This window comes from Eucyclogobius newberryi, unplaced genomic scaffold (genome assembly GCF_026437365.1).
Source record: "Eucyclogobius newberryi isolate DKJ021-1_F unplaced genomic scaffold, fEucNew1.0.hap1 SCAF_10, whole genome shotgun sequence".
Taxonomy (NCBI): Eukaryota; Metazoa; Chordata; class Actinopteri; order Gobiiformes; family Gobiidae; genus Eucyclogobius; species Eucyclogobius newberryi.
In genome coordinates this window covers 20,039,599-20,061,022 of record NW_027315724.1, presented here as the reverse complement: position 1 = coordinate 20,061,022, position 21,424 = coordinate 20,039,599, and the positions used below count along the sequence as shown (strand labels likewise).

The window sequence follows — 21,424 nt, the reverse complement described above, 5'->3', positions numbered from 1 at the left end:
CCAGGCGACACAAAGCTATATTTTTGAAAGATGAGCCATGATTAAAAAACAACTACATCAATAACAACTGGCGATTGGAGATTCAAACTGCAAATATAACAAACTGCTTCATTTGAACAGAAAATGAGGGACAGAATGAGAGAGTTTGAGCTGAGGCCTTCATTTTATGAATGTGTCAATTAATCAATTAACTTGAAATATCCTATAAAGGACAATGAAGTTATTATTTTGTTTAGGCCGCAGTTATTTTATTACTTGGTTTACGGATCCGCCGCACTTAGATGATTGATTTCTACAATATAAATAAAATAAATTATTATAAAAATGTTTTTATAAAGTACCGCCGACAACGCAAAATAGCATTAAATGAAATATAAAAGGCGGTATTAAGTCAAAAGATAAAAGCGCGTGAAGCAATTTTTCCTGCTGGAGTCCGTGACGGAGCAGCTCGTCCCAGTGCGCAGCCGGAAGAGCGTGTGAAGACGCGCGCGCCCAATTCCATGTCTGCTACGTGCAGAGCTAACTCCTTTATATCGCAAATACACATTTTAAACCCGTTAACCACATTTTCTCCAGCGCGTTTTGCCGTCACACATAAAAGCGTGAGTTCTACCAATGCAAAACACGCTAAATCTACTGTTACACGCTCCTGCCCGCCTGTTCAATGTATTTCATTTAAAAATCCGTAAACCAAGTAATAAAATAACTGCAGCCTTAGGGATTGATAAAGTCTTGCATGATGGGACATAAAGACTGTTATGAGCCGCAGACAGCACACAGCGGACTAATTTTTGTCACAGATATCCCTTTTACAACTCTCTCTCTCTCGGGGAAAAACACAACAATCATTCATTCATGATTGGATCAACATCCAAACCAAAACCAGTGTAAAACCTCTGCATTTGTCCCATTTATGTTGATTATAAACGATTATAAACATAATGATCTCAAGTGTGTTTCAGTAAAAAGACTTTTTAATAAATAATTTAAAGTCTAAAGTTTCCCTTCGAGTCTCCGAATGTAAATCAGAACCAGAATCTGATTGGACGGGTCAGATGTCACTCCAGAGGACGGCCCGCCTCCTTTTGTCAACGCTCACGAAGTACTGCCCACTGACGCTCCAGGACACGCCCACAAGGGAGGAGCTAGGAAACAAGGAAACAAACAAGGAGACGAGGAAACATCAGAGCAAAGCAAGGAAACCTTATCCTCCTTAAACCGGTTCAGATGCTCCTTAAACCAGTTCAAATCCTCCTTAAACCAGTTCAAATCCTCCTTAAACCTGTTCAGATCCTCCTTAAACTGGTTCAGATCCTCCTTAAACCAGTTCAAATCCTCCTTAAACCAGTTCAAATCCTCCTTAAACCTGTTCAGATCCTCCTTAAATCGGTTCAGATCCTCCTTAAACCAGTTCAAATCCTCCTTAAACCTGTTCAGATCCTCCTTAAACCAGTTCAAATCCTCCTTAAACCTGTGTCAGATCCTCCTTAAACCTGTGTCAGATCCTCCTTAAACGCCTGGTGGAGTACTTGTGTAATTACAAGTAGAAAACAAAGCAAAATGAAAAGTGCCCATTCACCATGAACAGCCCTATCTGCCCACAGTTTCTTAATATACCCGCTCTTTTGCTTAAAGTCTGGTTGTGATCCGGCTGGTACCTGTGCTGGTCCGTGAGTCTGGCCTTGACTTGTCCCGAGGAAACGTCCCAAACATAAACGGTTCCGTCTGACGATCCTCCAGCGGCGAGCCCTCGGTCAGGACTGGACAAGGACGACATTAGATCTGGTCCAAGTTCAGGCCGTTTCAGACCAATTTAAAACCTGGTTCAGACCTGGTTCAGTCTCACCTGAGCACGGCCTTGTTGATGTCGCTACCGCAGCTGAACCCCTCAGCTGTGAGACAGGTGTGTGGGTAGTCCCGCCCCCTCAGGTCAAACAGGTACAGCGCGTCGTCGCGGCAACAGCCCAACAACAGCCGACAGTCTGAGCTCAGGTCAAGACTGGTGACCCGGTCCGGAACCTGCAGCTCCAGAACGCACGAGAGCGACCTGAAAGTCACAGGAATCAAACCCATAACCTCCAACTGAAACACAGGAATCAAACCCACAACCTCCAACTGAAACACAGGAATCAAACCGACAACCTCCAACTGAAACACAGGAATCAAACCCACAACCTCCAACTGAAACACAGGAATCAAACCCACACCCTCCGAGGTCCCTGAGCTGTACCTGAGGTCCCAGAGTCGTAGTTGTCCGTTGAAGTGCCCGCTGAACACAGAACTGTCAAAGCATACGAGGTCGGAGCAGTGAGAGCCCGCCTCCAGGACACCAGAGCCTGAAACAATAGCCAATCAGAGCACAGTTAAGTCCTGACAGCCAATCAGAGCACAGTACAGACCTGAGAGCCAATCAGAGCACAGTACAGACCCGAGAGCCAATCGGAGTGCCTCAGAGTTTGACAATCCATCAGTTTATTCTTAGACAGAAGAACATGAGGCCGAGCCTCACAGCAGAAGTATTTGCAGTAGTAGTACTTGTAGTACTCACAGGCCTCTTGCTGCAGTAGTAGCACTTGTAGTACTCACAGGCCTCTTGCTGCAGTAGTAGTACTTGTAGTACTCACTGGCCTCTCGCTGTAGTAGTATTTGCAGTAGTAGTACTTGTAGTACTCACAGGCCTCTTGCTACAGTAGTAGTACTTGTAGTACTCACTGGCCTCTCGCTGCAGTAGTATTTGCAGTAGTAGTACTTGTACTCACAGGCCTCTCGCTGCAGTAGTATTTGCAGTAGTAGTACTTGTAGTACTCACAGGCCTCTCGCTGCAGGAGTATTTGCAGTAGTAGTACTTGTAGTACTCACAGGCCTCTCGCTGCAGTAGTATTTGCAGTGGTAGTACTTGTAGTACTCACAGGCCTCTTGCTGCAGTAGTAGTACTTGTAGTACTCACAGGCCTCTCGCTGCAGTAGTATTTGCAGTGGTAGTACTTGTAGTACTCACTGGCCTCTCGCTACAGTAGTATTTGCAGTAGTAGTACTTGTAGTACTCACAGGCCTCTCGCTGCAGTAGTATTTGCAGTGGTAGTACTTGTAGTACTCACTGGCCTCTCGCTGCAGTAGTATTTGCAGTAGTAGTACTTGTAGTACTCACAGGCCTCTCGCTGCAGTAGTATTTGCAGTAGTAGTACTTGTAGTACTCACAGGCCTCTCGCTGCAGTAGTGTTTGCAGTAGTAGTACATGTAGTACTCACAGGCCTCTCGCTGCAGTAGTATTTGCAGTAGTAGTACTTGTAGTACTCACAGGCCTCTCGCTGCAGGAGTATTTGCAGTAGTAGTACTTGTAGTACTCACAGGCCTCTCGCTGCAGTAGTATTTGCAGTGGTAGTACTTGTAGTACTCACAGGCCTCTTGCTGCAGTAGTAGTACTTGTAGTACTCACTGGCCTCTCGCTGCAGTAGTATTTGCAGTAGTAGTACTTGTAGTACTCACAGGCCTCTCGCTGCAGTAGTATTTGCAGTAGTAGTACTTGTAGTACTCACAGGCCTCTCGCTGCAGTAGTATTTGCAGTAGTAGTACTTGCAGTACTCACAGGCCTCTCGCTGCAGTAGTATTTGCAGTAGTAGTACTTGTAGTACTCACAGGCCTCTCGCTGCAGTAGTATTTGCAGTAGTAGTTCTTGTACTCACAGGCCTCTCGCTGCAGTAGTATTTGCAGTAGTAGTACTTGTAGTACTCACAGGCCTCTCGCTGCAGTAGTATTTGCAGTAGTAGTACTTGTAGTACTCACAGGCCTCTCGCTGCAGTAGTATTTGCAGTAGTAGTACTTGCAGTACTCACAGGCCTCTCGCTGCAGTAGTGTTTGCAGTAGTAGTACTTGTAGTACTCACAGGCCTCTCGCTGCAGGAGTATTTGCAGTAGTAGTACTTGTAGTACTCACAGGCCTCTCGCTGCAGTAGTATTTGCAGTGGTAGTACTTGTAGTACTCACAGGCCTCTCGCTGCAGGAGTATTTGCAGTAGTAGTACTTGTAGTACTCACAGGCCTCTCGCTGCAGTAGTATTTGCAGTGGTAGTACTTGTAGTACTCACAGGCCTCTCGCTGCAGGAGTATTTGCAGTAGTAGTACTTGTAGTACTCACAGGCCTCTCGCTGCAGTAGTATTTGCAGTGGTAGTACTTGTAGTACTCACAGGCCTCTTGCTGCAGTAGTAGTACTTGTAGTACTCACTGGCCTCTCGCTGCAGTAGTATTTGCAGTAGTAGTACTTGTAGTACTCACAGGCCTCTCGCTGCAGTAGTATTTGCAGTGGTAGTACTTGTAGTACTCACAGGCCTCTCGCTGCAGTAGTATTTGCAGTAGTAGTTCTTGTACTCACAGGCCTCTCGCTGCAGTAGTATTTGCAGTAGTAGTACTTGTAGTACTCACAGGCCTCTCGCTGCAGTAGTATTTGCAGTAGTAGTACTTGTAGTACTCACAGGCCTCTCGCTGCAGTAGTATTTGCAGTAGTAGTACTTGCAGTACTCACAGGCCTCTCGCTGCAGTAGTGTTTGCAGTAGTAGTACTTGTAGTACTCACAGGCCTCTCGCTGCAGGAGTATTTGCAGTAGTAGTACTTGTAGTACTCACAGGCCTCTCGCTGCAGTAGTATTTGCAGTGGTAGTACTTGTAGTACTCACAGGCCTCTCGCTGCAGGAGTATTTGCAGTAGTAGTACTTGTAGTACTCACAGGCCTCTCGCTGCAGTAGTATTTGCAGTGGTAGTACTTGTAGTACTCACAGGCCTCTCGCTGCAGGAGTATTTGCAGTAGTAGTACTTGTAGTACTCACAGGCCTCTCGCTGCAGTAGTATTTGCAGTGGTAGTACTTGTAGTACTCACAGGCCTCTTGCTGCAGTAGTAGTACTTGTAGTACTCACTGGCCTCTCGCTGCAGTAGTATTTGCAGTAGTAGTACTTGTAGTACTCACAGGCCTCTCGCTGCAGTAGTATTTGCAGTGGTAGTACTTGTAGTACTCACAGGCCTCTCGCTGCAGTAGTATTTGCAGTAGTAGTAATTGTAGTACTCACAGGCCTCTCGCTGCAGTAGTATTTGCAGTAGTAGTACTTGCAGTACTCACAGGCCTCTCGCTGCGGTAGTAGTACTTGTAGTACTCACAGGCCTCTCGCTGCAGTAGTATTTGCAGTAGTAGTACTTGTAGTACTCACAGGCCTCTCGCTGCAGTAGTATTTGCAGTAGTAGTACTTGTAGTACTCACAGGCCTCTCGCTGCAGTAGTATTTGCAGTAGTAGTACTTGTAGTACTCACAGGCCTCTCGCTGCAGTAGTATTTGCAGTAGTAGTACTTGCAGTACTCACAGGCCTCTCGCTGCAGTAGTAGTACTTGTAGTACTCACAGGCCTCTCGCTGCAGTAGTGTTTGCAGTAGTAGTACTTGTAGTACTCACAGGCCTCTCGCTGCAGTAGTATTTGCAGTAGTAGTACTTGTAGTACTCACAGGCCTCTCGCTGCAGGAGTATTTGCAGTAGTAGTACTTGTAGTACTCACAGGCCTCTCGCTGCAGTAGTATTTGCAGTGGTAGTACTTGAAGTACTCACAGGCCTCTTGCTGCAGTAGTAGTACTTGTAGTACTCACTGGCCTCTCGCTGCAGTAGTATTTGCAGTAGTAGTACTTGTAGTACTCACAGGCCTCTCGCTGCAGTAGTATTTGCAGTAGTAGTACTTGTAGTACTCACAGGCCTCTCGCTGCAGTAGTATTTGCAGTAGTAGTACTTGTAGTACTCACAGGCCTCTCGCTGCAGTAGTATTTGCAGTAGTAGTACTTGTAGTACTCACTGGCCTCTCGCTGCAGTAGTATTTGCAGTAGTAGTACTTGTAGTACTCACAGGCCTCTCGCTGCAGTAGTATTTGCAGTAGTAGTACTTGTAGTACTCACAGACCTCTCGCTGCAGTAGTATTTGCAGTAGTAGTACTTGCAGTACTCACAGGCCTCTCGCTGCAGTAGTAGTACTTGTAGTACTCACAGGCCTCTCGCTGCAGTAGTATTTGCAGTAGTAGTACTTGTAGTACTCACAGGTTTCTCGCTGCAGTAGTATTTGCAGTAGTAGTACTTGTAGTACTCACAGGCCTCTCGCTGCAGTAGTATTTGCAGTAGTAGTACTTGTAGTACTCACAGGCCTCTCGCTGCAGGAGTATTTGCAGTAGTAGTACTTGTAGTACTCACAGGCCTCTCGCTGCAGGTCCGACAGTCTCAGGGTTCCATCTGCACTTCCTGTCACCACCAGAGGAGGCGCCGAGCAGAACCGAGCAGCACATACTTTTCTACGGTGTCCAGTGAGGATCAACTGTAAGAGAGTCTGATTAGGATACGGGTCTGATCCAGGACCAGGACCAGGACCAGGACCTGAGACAGGACCAGGACCAGGACCAGGACCTGAGACAGGACCAGGACCTGAGCCAGGACCAGGACCAGGACCTGAGACAGGACCAGGACCTGGACCAGGACCTGAGCCAGGACCTGAGCCAGGACCAGGACCAGGACCTGAGCCAGGACCAGGACCAGGACCTGAGCCATGACCAGGACCAGGACCTGAGACAGGACCAGGACCTGGACCAGGACCTGAGCCAGGACCTGAGCCAGGACCAGGACCAGGACCTGAGCCAGGACCAGGACCAGGACCTGAGCCATGACCAGGACCAGGACCAGGACCAGGACCTGAGCCAGGACCTGAGCCAGGACCAGGACCAGGACCAGGACCAGGACCTGAGACAGGACCAGGACCAGGACCAGGACCTGAGACAGGACCAGGACCTGAGCCAGGACCAGGACCAGGACCTGAGACAGGACCAGGACCTGGACCAGGACCTGAGCCAGGACCTGAGCCAGGACCAGGACCAGGACCTGAGCCAGGACCAGGACCAGGACCTGAGCCATGACCAGGACCAGGACCAGGACCAGGACCTGAGCCAGGACCTGAGCCAGGACCAGGACCAGGACCAGGACCTGAGCCAGGACCTGAGCCAGGACCTGAGCCAGGACCAGGACCAGGACCAGGACCAGGACCAGTCAGTTTGAGTCATTTACAGAATTATAATATATTTAAATCATTTTACTCCAGAAATGTTTTTATTCCACAAACCTGACTCGTGCTTGGCCTTTTATTTATTTTATCTTTATTTCACAAAAAAACATTAAGATCAAATCCTTATTTACAATCTTGGCCTGGATGTGCTGGAGCGCCCCCAAGGGGACGGGAGGCAAAGTACAAAAGTAAAAGTACTGTAAGTAACAGTTGTATGTATCCGTACTTCAGTTTAGAGCAAACTCAAATACACGTCGTTCATGGAGGAGGAGCCTGCTCGTTACTTTGGCTGTAATATTCCACAGTGTGGCATTAAACTCAGGCTTATTCAGATTGACCTTTAAATAAACACAAACTGGTCACATGCTGTTTGTCTGTGTTGCCGTGGCAACATCTCAAGACTCAGACTTAGGACTCACTGGAGAACCTGGAGCCAGTACCCAGGTCAGGACCTGGAACCTTCTCACCTTGGGACTGGGGTTGTCCAGTTGCCATAGTAACGCAGAGTTGTCAGACGACGAGGCCAGGACCCGAAACCCCTGAAAAACAAGACCAAAAGGATCAGGACAGGTTTAAGGAGGATCTGGACTGGTTTAAGGAGGATCTGGAGAGGTTTATGGAGGATCTGGACAGGTTTAAGGAGGATCTGGAGCTTTAAGAAGGATCTAAACAGGTTTAAGGAGGATCTGGGCTGGTTTAAGGAGGATCTGGAGCTTTAAGAAGGATCTAAACAGGTTTATGGAGGATCTGGACAGGTTTAAGGAGGATCTGGAGCTTTAAGAAGGATCTAAACAGGTTTAAGGAGGATCTGGGCTGGTTTAAGGAGGAGCTGGAGAGGTTTAAGGAGGATCTAAACAGGTTAAAGGAGGATCTGGACAGGTTTGAGGAGGATCTGGAGATGTTTAAGGAGGATCTGGAGATGTTTAAGGAGGATCTGGAGAGGTTTAAGGAGGATCTAAACAGGTTTAAGGAGGATCTGGACTTGTCTAAGGAGGCTCTGGGCTGGTTTAAGGAGGGTCTGGACAGGTTTAAGGAGGATCTGGAGAGGTTTAAGGAGGATCTAAACAGGTTTAAGGAGGATCTGGACTTGTCTAAGGAGGCTCTGGGCTGGTTTAAGGAGGGTCTGGAGAGGTTTAAGGAGGATCTGGAGAGGTTTAAGGAGGATCTAAACAGGTTTATGGAGGGTCTGGACAGGTTTAAGGAGGATCTGGAGATGTTTAAGGAGGATCTGGAGATGTTTAAGGAGGATCTGGAGAGGTTTAAGGAGGATCTAAACAGGTTTAAGGAGGATCTGGACTTGTCTAAGGAGGCTCTGGGCTGGTTTAAGGAGGGTCTGGACAGGTTTAAGGAGGATCTGGAGAGGTTTAAGGAGGATCTAAACAGGTTTAAGGAGGATCTGGACTTGTCTAAGGAGGCTCTGGGCTGGTTTAAGGAGGATCTGGAGAGGTTTAAGGAGGATCTAAACAGGTTTAAGGAGGATCTGGACTTGTCTAAGGAGGCTCTGGGCTGGTTTAAGGAGGATCTGGACTGGTTTAAGGAAGATCTGGAGAGGTTTAAGGAGGATCTGGACAGGTTTAAGGAGGATCTGGAGAGATTTAAGGAGGATCTGGAGAGGTTTAAGGAGGATCTAAACAGGTTTAAGGAGGATCTGGACTTGTTTAAGGAGGATCTGGAGAGGTTTAAGGAGGATCTGGACTGGTTTAAGGAGGATCTGGACAGGTTTAAGGAGGATCTAAACAGGTTTATGGAGGATATGGACAGGTTTAAGGAGGATCTGGAGAGGTTTAAGGAGGATCTGGACAGGTTTAAGGAGGATCTGGACAGGTTTAAGGAGGATCTGGTCTGGTTTAAGGAGGATCTGGTCTGGTTTAGGGAGGATCTGGACAGGTTTAAGGAGGATCTGGACAGGTTTAAGGAGGATCTGGAGAGGTTTAAGGAGGATCTGGAGAGGTTTAAGGAGGATCTAAACAGGTTCAAGGAGGATCTGGACAGGTTTAAGGAGAATCTGGACTTGTTTAAGGAGGATCTGGAGAGGTTTAAGGAGGATCTGGACTGGTTTAAGGAGGATCTGGAGAGGTTTAAGGAGGATCTAAACAGGTTTATGGAGGATCTGGACAGGTTTAAGGAGGATCTGGAGAGGTTTAAGGAGGATCTGGAGAGGTTTAAGAAAGATCTAAACAGGTTTAAGGAGGATCTGGAGAGGTTTAAGGAGGATCTGGAGAGGTTTAAGGAGGATCTGGACAGGTTTAAGGAGGATCTGGAGAGGTTTAAGGAGGATCTGGAGAGGTTTAAGGAGGATCTGGAGAGGTTTAAGGAGGATCTGGACTGATTTAAGGAGGATCTGGAGAGGTTTAAAGAGGATCTAAACAGGTTTATGGAGGATCTGGACAGGTTTAAGGAGGATCTGGACAGGTTTAAGGAGGATCTGGAGAGGTTTAAGGAGGATCTGGACAGGTTTAAGGAGGATCTGGACAGGTTTAAGGAGGATCTGGAGAGGTTTAAGGAGGATCTGGAGAGGTTTAAGGAGGATCTGGACAGGTTTAAGGAGGATCTGGAGAGGTTTAAGGAGGATCTGGAGAGGTTTAAGGAGGATCTGGAGAGGTTTAAGGAGGATCTGGACTGATTTAAGGAGGATCTGGAGAGGTTTAAAGAGGATCTAAACAGGTTTATGGAGGATCTGGACAGGTTTAAGGAGGATCTGGACAGGTTTAAGGAGGATCTGGAGAGGTTTAAGGAGGATCTGGACAGGTTTAAGGAGGATCTGGACAGGTTTAAGGAGGATCTGGTCTGGTTTAAGGAGGATCTGGACAGGTTTAAGGAGGATCTGGACAGGTTTAAGGAGGATCTGGAGAGGTTTAAGGAGGATCTGGAGAGGTTTAAGGAGGATCTAAACAGGTTCAAGGAGGATCTGGACAGGTTTAAGGAGAATCTGGACTTGTTTAAGGAGGATCTGGAGAGGTTTAAGGAGGATCTGGACTGGTTTAAGGAGGATCTGGAGAGGTTTAAGGAGGATCTAAACAGGTTTATGGAGGATCTGGACAGGTTTAAGGAGGATCTGGAGAGGTTTAAGGAGGATCTGGAGAGGTTTAAGGAGGATCTGGAAAGGTTTAAGGAGGATCTGGAAAGGTTTAAGGAGGATCTGGACTGGTTTAAGGAGGATCTAAACAGGTTTATGGAGGATCTGGACAGGTTTAAGGAGGATCTGGAGAGGTTTAAGGAGGATCTGGACTGGTTTAAGGAGGATCTGGAGAGGTTTAAGGAGGATCTAAACAGGTTTATGGAGGATCTGGACAGGTTTAAGGAGGATCTGGAGAGGTTTAAGGAGGATCTGGACAGGTTTAAGGAGGATCTGGACAGGTTTAAGGAGGATCTGGTCTGGTTTAAGGAGGATCTGGACAGGTTTAAGGAGGATCTGGAGAGGTTTAAGGAGGATCTGGACTTGTTTAAGGAGGATCTGGAGAGGTTTAAGGAGGATCTGGACTGGTTTAAGGAGGATCTGGAGAGGTTTAAGGAGGATCTAAACAGGTTTATGGAGGATTTGGACAGGTTTAAGGAGGATCTGGACAGGTTTAAGGAGGATCTGGAGAGGTTTAAGGAGGATCTAAACAGGTTTAAGGAGGATCTGGACTTGTTTAAGGAGGATCTGGAGAGGTTTAAGGAGGATCTGGAGAGGTTTAAGGAGGATCTAAACAGGTTTATGGAGGATCTGGACAGGTTTAAGGAGGATCTGGACAGGTTTAAGGAGGATCTGGAGAGGTTTAAGGAGGATCTGGACAGGTTTAAGGAGGATCTGGTCTGGTTTAAGGAGGATCTGGAGAGGTTTAAGGAGGATCTGGACAGGTTTAAGGAGGATCTGGAGAGGTTTAAGGAGGATCTGGACAGGTTTAAGGAGGATCTGGACAGGTTTAAGGAGGATCTGGACAGGTTTAAGGAGGATCTGGACAGGTTTAAGGAGGATCTGGAGAGGTTTAAGGAGGATCTGGAGAGGTTTAAGGAGGATCTGGTCTGGTTTAAGGAGGATCTGGACAGGTTTAAGGAGGATCTGGTCTGGTTTAAGGAGGATCTGGACAGGTTTAAGGAGGATCTGGTCTGGTTTAAGGAGGATCTGGACAGGTTTAAGGAGGATCTGGACAGGTTTAAGGATCTCACAGTTTGGTCAAAGTCGATGCAGGTCACGCTCTGAGTGAATCCAAACAGAGTTGCTCCGACAGAAAGAGAACCTTAGACAAAAACATGAATTTATTTATTCCTTGTAGGAATGTTGTTTTCTTCTTCTTCTATTTGATGACGTCTCTTCTTCTCTTGAGCGACTCACCGTAGCCCACGTTCCACAGTTTGAGGCAGCGCTCGTCTCCGGCTGTGGCCAAAACCTCGCCACTCCGACTGAAGCCAACGCAGTGCACCGCCTCGTCCTCGGGCTCCTGCAGGGGGCAGCACAGAGCCCGGGGGCCACAACAGGGGGGAGCATGTTTAATAATTTTCATAAAAGTTTGAATTATAAATATAAAAATTCAACATTAAAATAAAAGGAGCGTGTCATGAATATGAATATAATGAAAACAGAATACAGGAGAAAATCAAACATGTGGAGTAAAGGCTCAGGAAGGCCACACGAGGGCGCTGTTCTCACTGTTTTCACTGTTCTCACTGTTTTCACTGTTTTCACTGTTTTCACTGTTTTCACTGTTTTCACTGTTTTCACTGTTTTCACTGTTCTCACTGTTCTCACTGTTCTCACTGTTTTCACTGTTTTCACTGTTTTCACTGTTTTCACTGTCACTGCAGCAGCGATGAAGCGTGAAAAGGTTTTGTGCCTCCATCTTCTTCCTCTTATCCGGGGCCCGATCGTGGGAAATCTAAGCAGGGACTCCCAGACTTCCCCCTCCCCAGACACTTCGGGGAGATCCCGAGGCGTTCCCAGGCCAGCCGAGAGACATAGCAAGGAGGTGCATTCTGGGAGCAGTGGTCCTCTGCAGTGGTGCATTCTGGGAGCTATGGTCCTTTGAACACTGGGCTGTTGTTGTGGTGGAAGAGTCACAGTCCAGAGACACAGGACCTTTGTCTGACGAAGCAGTCTCAGCCTGGTCCTGGTCCTGTTCTAGTTTAAACCAGGTTTAGTCCTGGTTTAGACCTGGTTTAGTCCTAGTTTAGACCTGGTGTAGTCCTGGTTTAGACCTGTTATAGACCTGTTATAGACCAGGTTTAGACCTGGTTTAGACCTGGTTTAGACCAGGTTTAGTCCTGGTTTAGACCTGGTTTAGTCCTAGTTTAGTCCTGGTTTAGACCTGGTTTAGACCTGGTTTAGACTTGTTATAGACCAAGTTTAAACCAGATTTAGTCCTGGTTAAGACCTGGTTTAGACCTGCTATAGTCCTGGTTTAGTCCTGGTTTAGTCCTGGTTTAGACCTGGTTTAGACCTGGTTAAGACCTGGTTTAGACCTGGTTTAGACCTGCTATAAACCAGGTTTGGACCTGGTTTAGACCTGGTTTAGACCTGCTATAAACCAGGTTTGGACCTGGTTTAGACCTGGTTTAGACCTGGTTTGGTCTCTAGACATAGGAGGATAAACTTGTGGCTTGTAAATGTTCTGACACACGGTACAGGACAGTGGGAGGGCATCTGGGTGTTCCTCACCCACACGTGGAGGGCTCTTCTCGGGGCTCCCGTGGAAACGCTGAACGTCGTCGGTTGCCGAAGCTCCACATCCAAACTGAGGGAACGGCCCCGCCTCTTCCTGTGACATCACAGGAAGTCAGACTCACAGTTTCTAACAAACCTGAAGCTCAAAGTGACAGAATACAAACACCAAAGTAAAGTAACGTTTGAAGAAAGAAGCGTCAGAAACTCACGAGAAAAGTCCTCTGAGGGAGCTGAGGATTCTGGGAAACGAGGCCGAGACCGACCTGCAACAGAAACTGACCTCTGACTTTGACCTCTGACCCCACACTCAGACTGTGACCACTGACCACACACTCAGACTGTGATCACTGACCACACACTCAGACTCTGACCTCTGACCCCACATTCAGACTCTGACCTCTGACCCTACACACAGACTGTTACCACACACTCAGACTCTGACCTCTGACCCTACACTCAGACTGTTACCACACACTCAGACTCTGACCTCTGACCCCACACTCAGACTCTGACCTCTGACCCCACACGCAGACTGTGACCACTGACCACACACTCAGACTCTGACCTCTGACCCTACACTCAGACTGTGACCACTGACCACACACTCAGACTCTGACCCCACACTCAGACTCTGACCTCTGACCCCACACTCAGACTCTGACCTCTGACCCCACACGCAGACTGTGACCACTGACCACACACTCAGACTCTGACCTCTGACCCTACACTCAGACTGTGACCACTGACCACACACTCAGACTCTGACCCCACACTCAGACTCTGACCTCTGACCCTACACTCAGATTGTGACCACTGACCACACACTCAGACTCTGACCTCTGACCCCACACTGAACTGGTTCTTTGGGGAAGGGTCGGGGCCGAGGAGGAGGAGCCTCTGACGACTGCAGCACTGCACAGAAGAAACACAAACTGTGTAGTCACGGCTGCCCTGAGGCAGAGAGACACACATGCACTCTGAAGGCCCCTGTCTGTCCCTGTCGGCCCCCGTGGGCCCCCATTGGTCAGTGAGAGTTCTAATGTCCCTGGAGTGGGTTGTTGTCATGACGCGTGGCGAGAGTCTGAGGGACGAGTGTGGACATTCAGACAAAAGAGTGAGGTCACACTCACCTTTCACCCATGACCTCTGACCCCTCTGTAGTGACCTCTGACCTCAGCTTGACCTCCCGTGCCCTGCACAGACACTGAGCATCAGTAGGTGGCGCTGCAGAGCCTGTGGCTCCAAAGTGTTTGTTACTGTGAGCGTCGTCTTGAGTTACATAATAGTATGTGCAGTATTTGTACCTTGAGCGTCGTCTTGAGTCACATATAAAGTACTAACAGTATGTGCAGTATTTGTAACTTGAGCGTCGTCTTGAGTCACATATAAAGTACTAACAGTATGTGCAGTATTTGTAACTTGAGCGTCGTCTTGAGTCACATATAAAGTACTAACAGTATGTGCAGTATTTGTACCTTGAGCGTCGTCTTGAGTCACATATAAAGTACTAACAGTATGTGCAGTATTTGTAACTTGAGCGTCGTCTTGAGTCACATATAAAGTACTAACAGTATGTGCAGTATTTGTACCTTGAGCGTCGTCTTGAGTCACATATAAAGTACTAACAGTATGTGCAGTATTTGTAACTTGAGCGTCGTCTTGAGTCACATATAAAGTACTAACAGTATGTGCAGTATTTGTACCTTGAGCGTCGTCTTGAGTCACATATAAAGTACTAACAGTATGTGCAGTATTTGTAACTTGAGCGTCGTCTTGAGTCACATATAAAGTACTAACAGTATGTGCAGTATTTGTAACTTGAGCGTCGTCTTGAGTCACATATAAAGTACTAACAGTATGTGCAGTATTTGTACCTTGAGCGTTGTCTTGAGTCACATATAAAGTACTAACAGTATGTGCAGTATTTGTAACTTGAGCGTCGTCTTGAGTCACATATAAAGTACTAACAGTATGTGCAGTATTTGTACCTTGAGCGTCGGCTGTTGTGGTTGTTCACGCGTTGTGATTCCTCGCGTTTTGATTGGATGAGCTGCTCCAGGAGCCGGGACTGCTGCTCCGCCTCCTGTCTAAGGTGAAGCTCCGCCTCCGCCTGTCGCTGTAGCAACGCGTCATACTTGTCCTTCAGTGAGACGTTTGAGTCGCTCATCGCGTTCACCTGAGACTGAAGCGTCGCTCGAGAAGAGAGCGCCACCTGCAGGAGGTACTGCACCTCACACACACTGTAACAGAGAGAGAGCGCCACCTGCAGGAGGTACTGCACCTCACACACACTGTAACAGAGAGAGAGCGCCACCTGCAGGAGGTACTGCACCTCACACACACTGTAACAGAGAGAGAGCGCCACCTGCAGGAGGTACTGCACCTCACACACTGTAACAGAGAGAGAGCGCCACCTGCAGGAGGTACTGCACCTCACACACACTGTAACAGAGAGAGAGAGAGCGCCACCTGCAGGAGATATTGCACCTCACACACACTGTAACAGAGAGAGAGCGCCACCTGCAGGAGGTACTGCACCTCACACACTGTAACAGAGAGAGAGCGCCACCTGCAGGAGGTACTGCACCTCACACACACTGTAACAGAGAGAGAGAGAGCGCCACCTGCAGGAGATACTGCACCTCACACACACTGTAACAGAGAGAGAGAGAGCGCCACCTGCAGGAGGTACTGCACCTCACACACCTGCAGGAGGTACTGCACCTGACACACACTGTAACAGAGAGAGAGAGAGCGCCACCTGCAGGAGGTACTGCACCTCACACACTGTAACAGAGAGAGAGCGCCACCTGCAGGAGGTACTGCACCTCACACACTGTAACAGAGAGAGAGAGAGCGCCACCTGCAGGAGGTACTGCACCTCACACACTGTAACAGAGAGAGAGCGCCACCTGCAGGAGGTACTGCACCTGACACACCTGCAGGAGGTACTGCACCTGACACACACTGTAACAGAGAGAGAGAGCGCCACCTGCAGGAGGTACTGCACCTCACACACTGTAACAGAGAGAGAGCGCCACCTGCAGGAGGTACTGCACCTCACACACACTGTAACAGAGAGAGAGCGCCACCTGCAGGAGGTACTGCAACTTACACACACTGTAACAGAGAGAGAGAGAGCGCCACCTGCAGGAGGTACTGCACCTCACACACTGTAACAGAGAGAGAGCGCCACCTGCAGGAGGTACTGCACCTGACACACACTGTAACAGAGAGAGAGAGCGCCACCTGCAGGAGGTACTGCACCTCACACACACTGTAACAGAGAGAGAGAGCGCCACCTGCAGGAGGTACTGCACCTTACACACACTGTAACAGAGAGAGAGAGAGCGCCACCTGCAGGAGGTACTGCACCTCACACACTGTAACAGAGAGAGAGCGCCACCTGCAGGAGATACTGCACCTCACACACACTGTAACAGAGAGAGAGAGAGAGCGCCACCTGCAGGAGGTACTGCACCTCACACACACTGTAACAGAGAGAGAGCGCCACCTGCAGGACATACTGCACCTCACACACACTGTAAGAGAGAGAGAGAGCGCCACCTGCAGGAGGTACTGCACCTGACACACCTGCAGGAGGTACTGCACCTGACACACACTGTAACAGAGAGAGAGAGAGCGCCACCTGCAGGAGGTACTGCACCTCACACACACTGTAACAGAGAGAGAGAGAGCGCCACCTGTAGGAGGTACTGCACCTGACACACCTGCAGGAGGTACTGCACCTGACACACACTGTAACAGAGAGAGAGAGCGCCACCTGCAGGAGGTACTGCACCTGACACACACTGTAACAGAGAAAGAGAGAGCGCCACCTGCAGGAGGTATTGCACCTCTCACACTGTAACAGAGAGAGAGCGCCACCTGCAGGAGGTACTGCACCTGACACACCTGCAGGAGGTACTGCACCTGACACACACTGTAACAGAGAGAGAGAGAGCGCCACCTGCAGGAGGTACTGCACCTCACACACTGTAACAGAGAGTGAGAGAGCGCCACCTGCAGGAGGTACTGCACCTCACACACTGTAACAGAGAGAGAGAGAGCGCCACCTGCAGGAGGTACTGCACCTCACACACTGTAACAGAGAGAGAGCGCCACCTGCAGGAGGTACTGCACCTGACACACCTGCAGGAGGTACTGCACCTGACACACACTGTAACAGAGAGAGAGAGAGCGCCACCTGCAGGAGGTACTGCACCTCACACACACTGTAACAGAGAGAGAGAGAGCGCCACCTGCAGGAGGTACTGCACCTCACACACTGTAACAGAGAGAGAGCGCCACCTGCAGGAGGTACTGCACCTGACACACACTGTAACAGAGAGAGAGAGCGCCACCTGCAGGAGGTACTGCACCTCACACACACTGTAACAGAGAGAGAGAGCGCCACCTGCAGGAGGTACTGCACCTCACACACTGTAACAGAGAGAGAGCGCCACCTGCAGGAGATACTGCACCTCACACACACTGTAACAGAGAGAGAGAGAGCGCCACCTGCAGGAGGTACTGCACCTCACACACACTGTAACAGAGAGAGAGCGCCACCTGCAGGACATACTGCACCTCACACACACTGTAAGAGAGAGAGAGAGCGCCACCTGCAGGAGGTACTGCACCTGACACATCTGCAGGAGGTACTGCACCTGACACACACTGTAACAGAGAGAGAGAGAGCGCCACCTGCAGGAGGTACTGCACCTCACACACCTGCAAGAGGTACTGCACCTCACACACACTGTAACAGAGAGAGAGCGCCACCTGCAGGAGATACTGCACCTCACACACACTGTAACAGAGAGAGAGAGCGCCACCTGCAGGAGGTACTGCACCTCTGAAGTCCTGTCGTTCGTGTCGTTCCTGTCTCACCTGTCCCTCTGTTGCTGCACCTGTTGCTCCATTTGCTCCAGTTGACGCTGTAGCTCCACTACTTCACAGGCCAACTGTCCAGAACATGAGAACACCAGGAGAACATCAGGAGAACATCAGGAGAACATCAGGAGAACCCCAGGAGAACATCAGGAGAACATCAGGAGAACCCCAGGAGAACATCAGGAGAACATCAGGAGAACCCCAGGAGAACATCAGGAGAACATCAGGAGAACATCAGGAGAACATCAGGAGAACCCCAGGAGAACATCAGGAGAACCCCAGGAGAACATCAGGAGAACATCAGGAGAACATCAGGAGAACATCATGAGAACACCAGGAGAACATCAGGAGAACCCCAGGAGAACCCCAGGAGAACATCAGGAGAACATCAGGAGAACCCCAGGAGAACATCAGGAGAACCCCAGGAGAACATCAGGAGAACATCATGAGAACACCAGGAGAACACCAGGAGAACATCAGGAGTTTTCATAACATACTGAACATGCTCCTGTCTCGCACCTGTCCGGGGTCCAGGGCCTGGATGGAGCTCAGGGATCTTCTGAGAGAATTCTGATTAGTCTGATCCAGGAGCCCAGCGTCTGAGGAGAGACAGAGTTTAAACTAGGACTAAACCTTGACTAAACCATGACTAAACCATGACTAAACCAGGGCTGAACTTGGTCTAATCCAGGCCTAAACCAGGTCTAAACCAGGACTAAACCAGGACTAAACCAGGACTAAACCAGGACTAAACCGTGACTAAACCATGACTAAACCAGGGCTGAACTTGGTCTAATCCAGGCCTAAACCAGGTCTAATCCAGGCCTAAACCAGGTCTAAACCAGGACTAAACCAGGACTAAACCGTGACTAAACCATGACTAAACCAGGGCTGAACTTGGTCTAATCCAGGCCTAAACCAGGTCTAAACCAGGACTAAACCTTGACTAAACCATGACTAAACCTTGACTAAACCAGGACTAAACCAGGTCTGAACTAGGTCTAAACCAGGTCTAAACCAGGACTAAACCTTGACTAAACCAGGACTAAACTAGGTCTAAACCAAGACTAAACCAGGACTAAACCATGACTATACCAGGAACAAACCATATCTAAACCAGGACTAAACTAGGTCTAAACCAGGACTAAACCAGGTCTAAACCAGGACTAAACTAGGTCTAAACCAGGACAAAACTAGGTCTAAACCAGGTCTAAACCAAGACTAAACTAGTTATGAACCAGGACTAAACCATGTCTAAACCATGACTAAACCATGACTAAACCAGAACTAAAGTATGTCTAAACCAGGACTAAACCATGACTATACCAGGAATAAACCATATCTAAACCAGGACTAAACCAGGACTAAACCAGGACTCTCAGATCCTGTAGTTTCAGTTTATCTCAAACCTGTTCTCTCACATTCTGCACACGATGGCACAGAAAAACCACCAACCACCAAGAAACAGCAAAGCAAACTAAACCAGGACTAAATCAGGACTAAATCAGGACTAAATCAGGACTAAACCAGGTCTAAACACACAGAGCAGATCTGGGGCCCGGAGCCCCTGGTTCTGGTCCCGGGCCCCTGTCTCTTTCTTGAGTCTATAAAAACCTCACAGTGCGTGAAGAGCCGCGTGAAGCTCGTGCACTGGTTCCGGTCCCGTCTCTGGAGCTCGTGCGTGATGTGTCTCCTCCACGCGCACGTCATGACGCACTCCCGTGACCGGTGCGGGATCCTTCGGGATTCTCTGTAAAAGTTCTGGAGGTTGAGGCGCGGCGCATGCACGTGGCTCATGCTCGCTCACGCGCACTGCAGCCAATCACTGCTCAGTAAACACTTCCGCTTTAGAAACAAACAATAAACAGCACGCCCGTGTGCGCGCTCGAAAGTGAAAGAAACGTGCAGCAAAAGCGCTGAGCTCTTCTTTTACAGACACGCGCTTTCAAGTTCAGTGCGCGCGTGGCCCGCGCGGCCGCGGCGGCAGAGCCGGTGCTGGTGCCGCGCGGAGCTGGTGTTATGGGTTCATCAATTCAGGAATCTCTTGATCGGGTTCGATTCACGACTTATGACCTTCGATTTGACGCATCACAATCCTTAAAACATATTTGTGTATCATTCCCACTTGTCTCTTGATTATTGTTATTGTAAATAGTACATTTGTTTTAACTTCATAAAGGCATTATTATTATGATTATGATTATGATTATTATAGGCCCTCGCTCTTATATTTGAGTCACATTAGTCACGTCTTCATGAGGTGAACTGTAACTTTAACCCGGGCTTAGGTTCCATATGAGATTCTTTTCTGCACAAAGTGTTTCTGGACCATTCTCCTCAGGTACATTTGAAATAAATAAATACACAAATATTAAGTTAGTGAACTTTTCCTACTGATAATGGTTTTCATCTATAATCGTGATTTTTCAGGTCACAAAATTAAGTCTGCATAGTTCAGTCAATTGTCCAAAATATTGACAAAAATGTAAATAACTTTTATATCTGACTATTTTTGTCACATTTAACTTTATTTTGTATTCAAGAAAGTTGTTTCCCTGAAGTCGGCCACAAACGTGAGGAACAGTCACATGTCAGAGCACGAGAATGAAGGTTTGGTCACAGTCTCTATAAACGTGAATGATCATTAAAGTGTGATGTTTGAGTCAGGTTTTCAGTCAGGTTTTAGACCTCATCACAGCACTGAGACTGCTCTTGTCAAGGTGACAAATGACATCCGCCTGAACACTGACACGGGCAAAGCCTCAGTCTTAATTCTGTTAGATCTGAGTGCTGCTTTTGACACTGTCGATCATGGGATCCTCTTACAGAGACTAGAGGACTGGGTGGGCATCACTGGCACTGCCCTAAACTGGTTAAGGTCCTATCTGGAAGACAGGAAGTACTTTGTTGAAATTGGTAGCTGTGTCTCAGACCACATGACCCTGACCTGTGGAGTGCCCCAAGGGTCAGTCCTGGGTCCCCTTCTGTTCAACCTCTACATGCTGCCATTAGGTCAGTTGATACGCAGTGAAAATGTGTCCTATCACAATTATGCAGACGACACTCAGATCTATGTTTCACTGTCGGCAGGTGAATATGGACCAGTGGATTCACTCTGTCGCTGCATCCAACAGATCAGTTTGTGGATGCAAAACAATTTTCTCCAGCTGAACTCAGACAAGACTGAAATAATCGTTGTTGGTCCACATAAACAAAGAGAAAGTGTTAGCGGTCACCTCCAGAGTCTCGCTCTAAAACCTACAAACCAAATTAGAAATCTGGGGGTAATAATGGACTCAGACTTGAACTTTAATAGCCACGTCAAATCAATAACATCAGCAGCTTTTTACCATCTAAAAAACATTGCCAAAATCAAAAATGTAGTGTCAAAACCAGATTTAGAGAGACTTATCCATGCGTTTGTCTCCAGTAGATTAGACTACTGTAACGGCCTGCTCACTGGTCTCTCCAAACGAGCTGTAAAACAGCTGCAGTACATCCAGAACGCTGCTGCTCGGGTCCTGACCAGAACCAGGAAGTATGATCACATTAGTCCTGTTCTCAGGTCTCTGCACTGGCTCCTGTGGCTCAGAGAATAGACTTTAAAGCAGCTCTGCTTGTGTACAAGTCTCTCCATGGCCTAGCACCAAAGTACATCTTGGATATGTTAGTGCCATATGAACCATCTCGGACTCTGAGGACCTCAGGGACCGGCCTCCTCCTGGTGCCCAGAGTCAGGACTAAACATGGGGAATCTGCATTTCAGTTTTATGCAGCTAAAATCTGGAACATTCTTCCTGAAGATGTGAGACAGGCTTCTA

At 48.3% G+C, this 21,424-nt stretch overlaps 1 protein-coding gene across 1 annotated transcript; it reads right to left on the bottom strand.

The window, feature by feature from the left end:
- Positions 1–1,008: 1,008 nt before the first annotated feature.
- LOC140376649 (autophagy-related protein 16-1-like) lies at positions 1,009–19,437 on the bottom strand. The gene is made up of 16 exons (XM_072462130.1): positions 19,223–19,437; positions 18,123–18,202; positions 17,601–17,674; positions 14,696–14,947; positions 13,838–13,900; positions 13,545–13,619; positions 12,917–12,970; positions 12,702–12,801; positions 11,382–11,487; positions 11,216–11,286; positions 7,534–7,605; positions 6,208–6,328; positions 2,231–2,336; positions 1,847–2,047; positions 1,659–1,760; positions 1,009–1,145 (listed from the first exon to the last, which is right to left on the bottom strand). The coding sequence occupies exons 1-16, from the start codon at positions 19,398–19,400 to the stop codon at positions 1,052–1,054; spliced, it is 1,749 nt and encodes a 582-aa protein (XP_072318231.1). The 5' UTR covers positions 19,401–19,437; the 3' UTR covers positions 1,009–1,051.
- Positions 19,438–21,424: the final 1,987 nt, after the last annotated feature.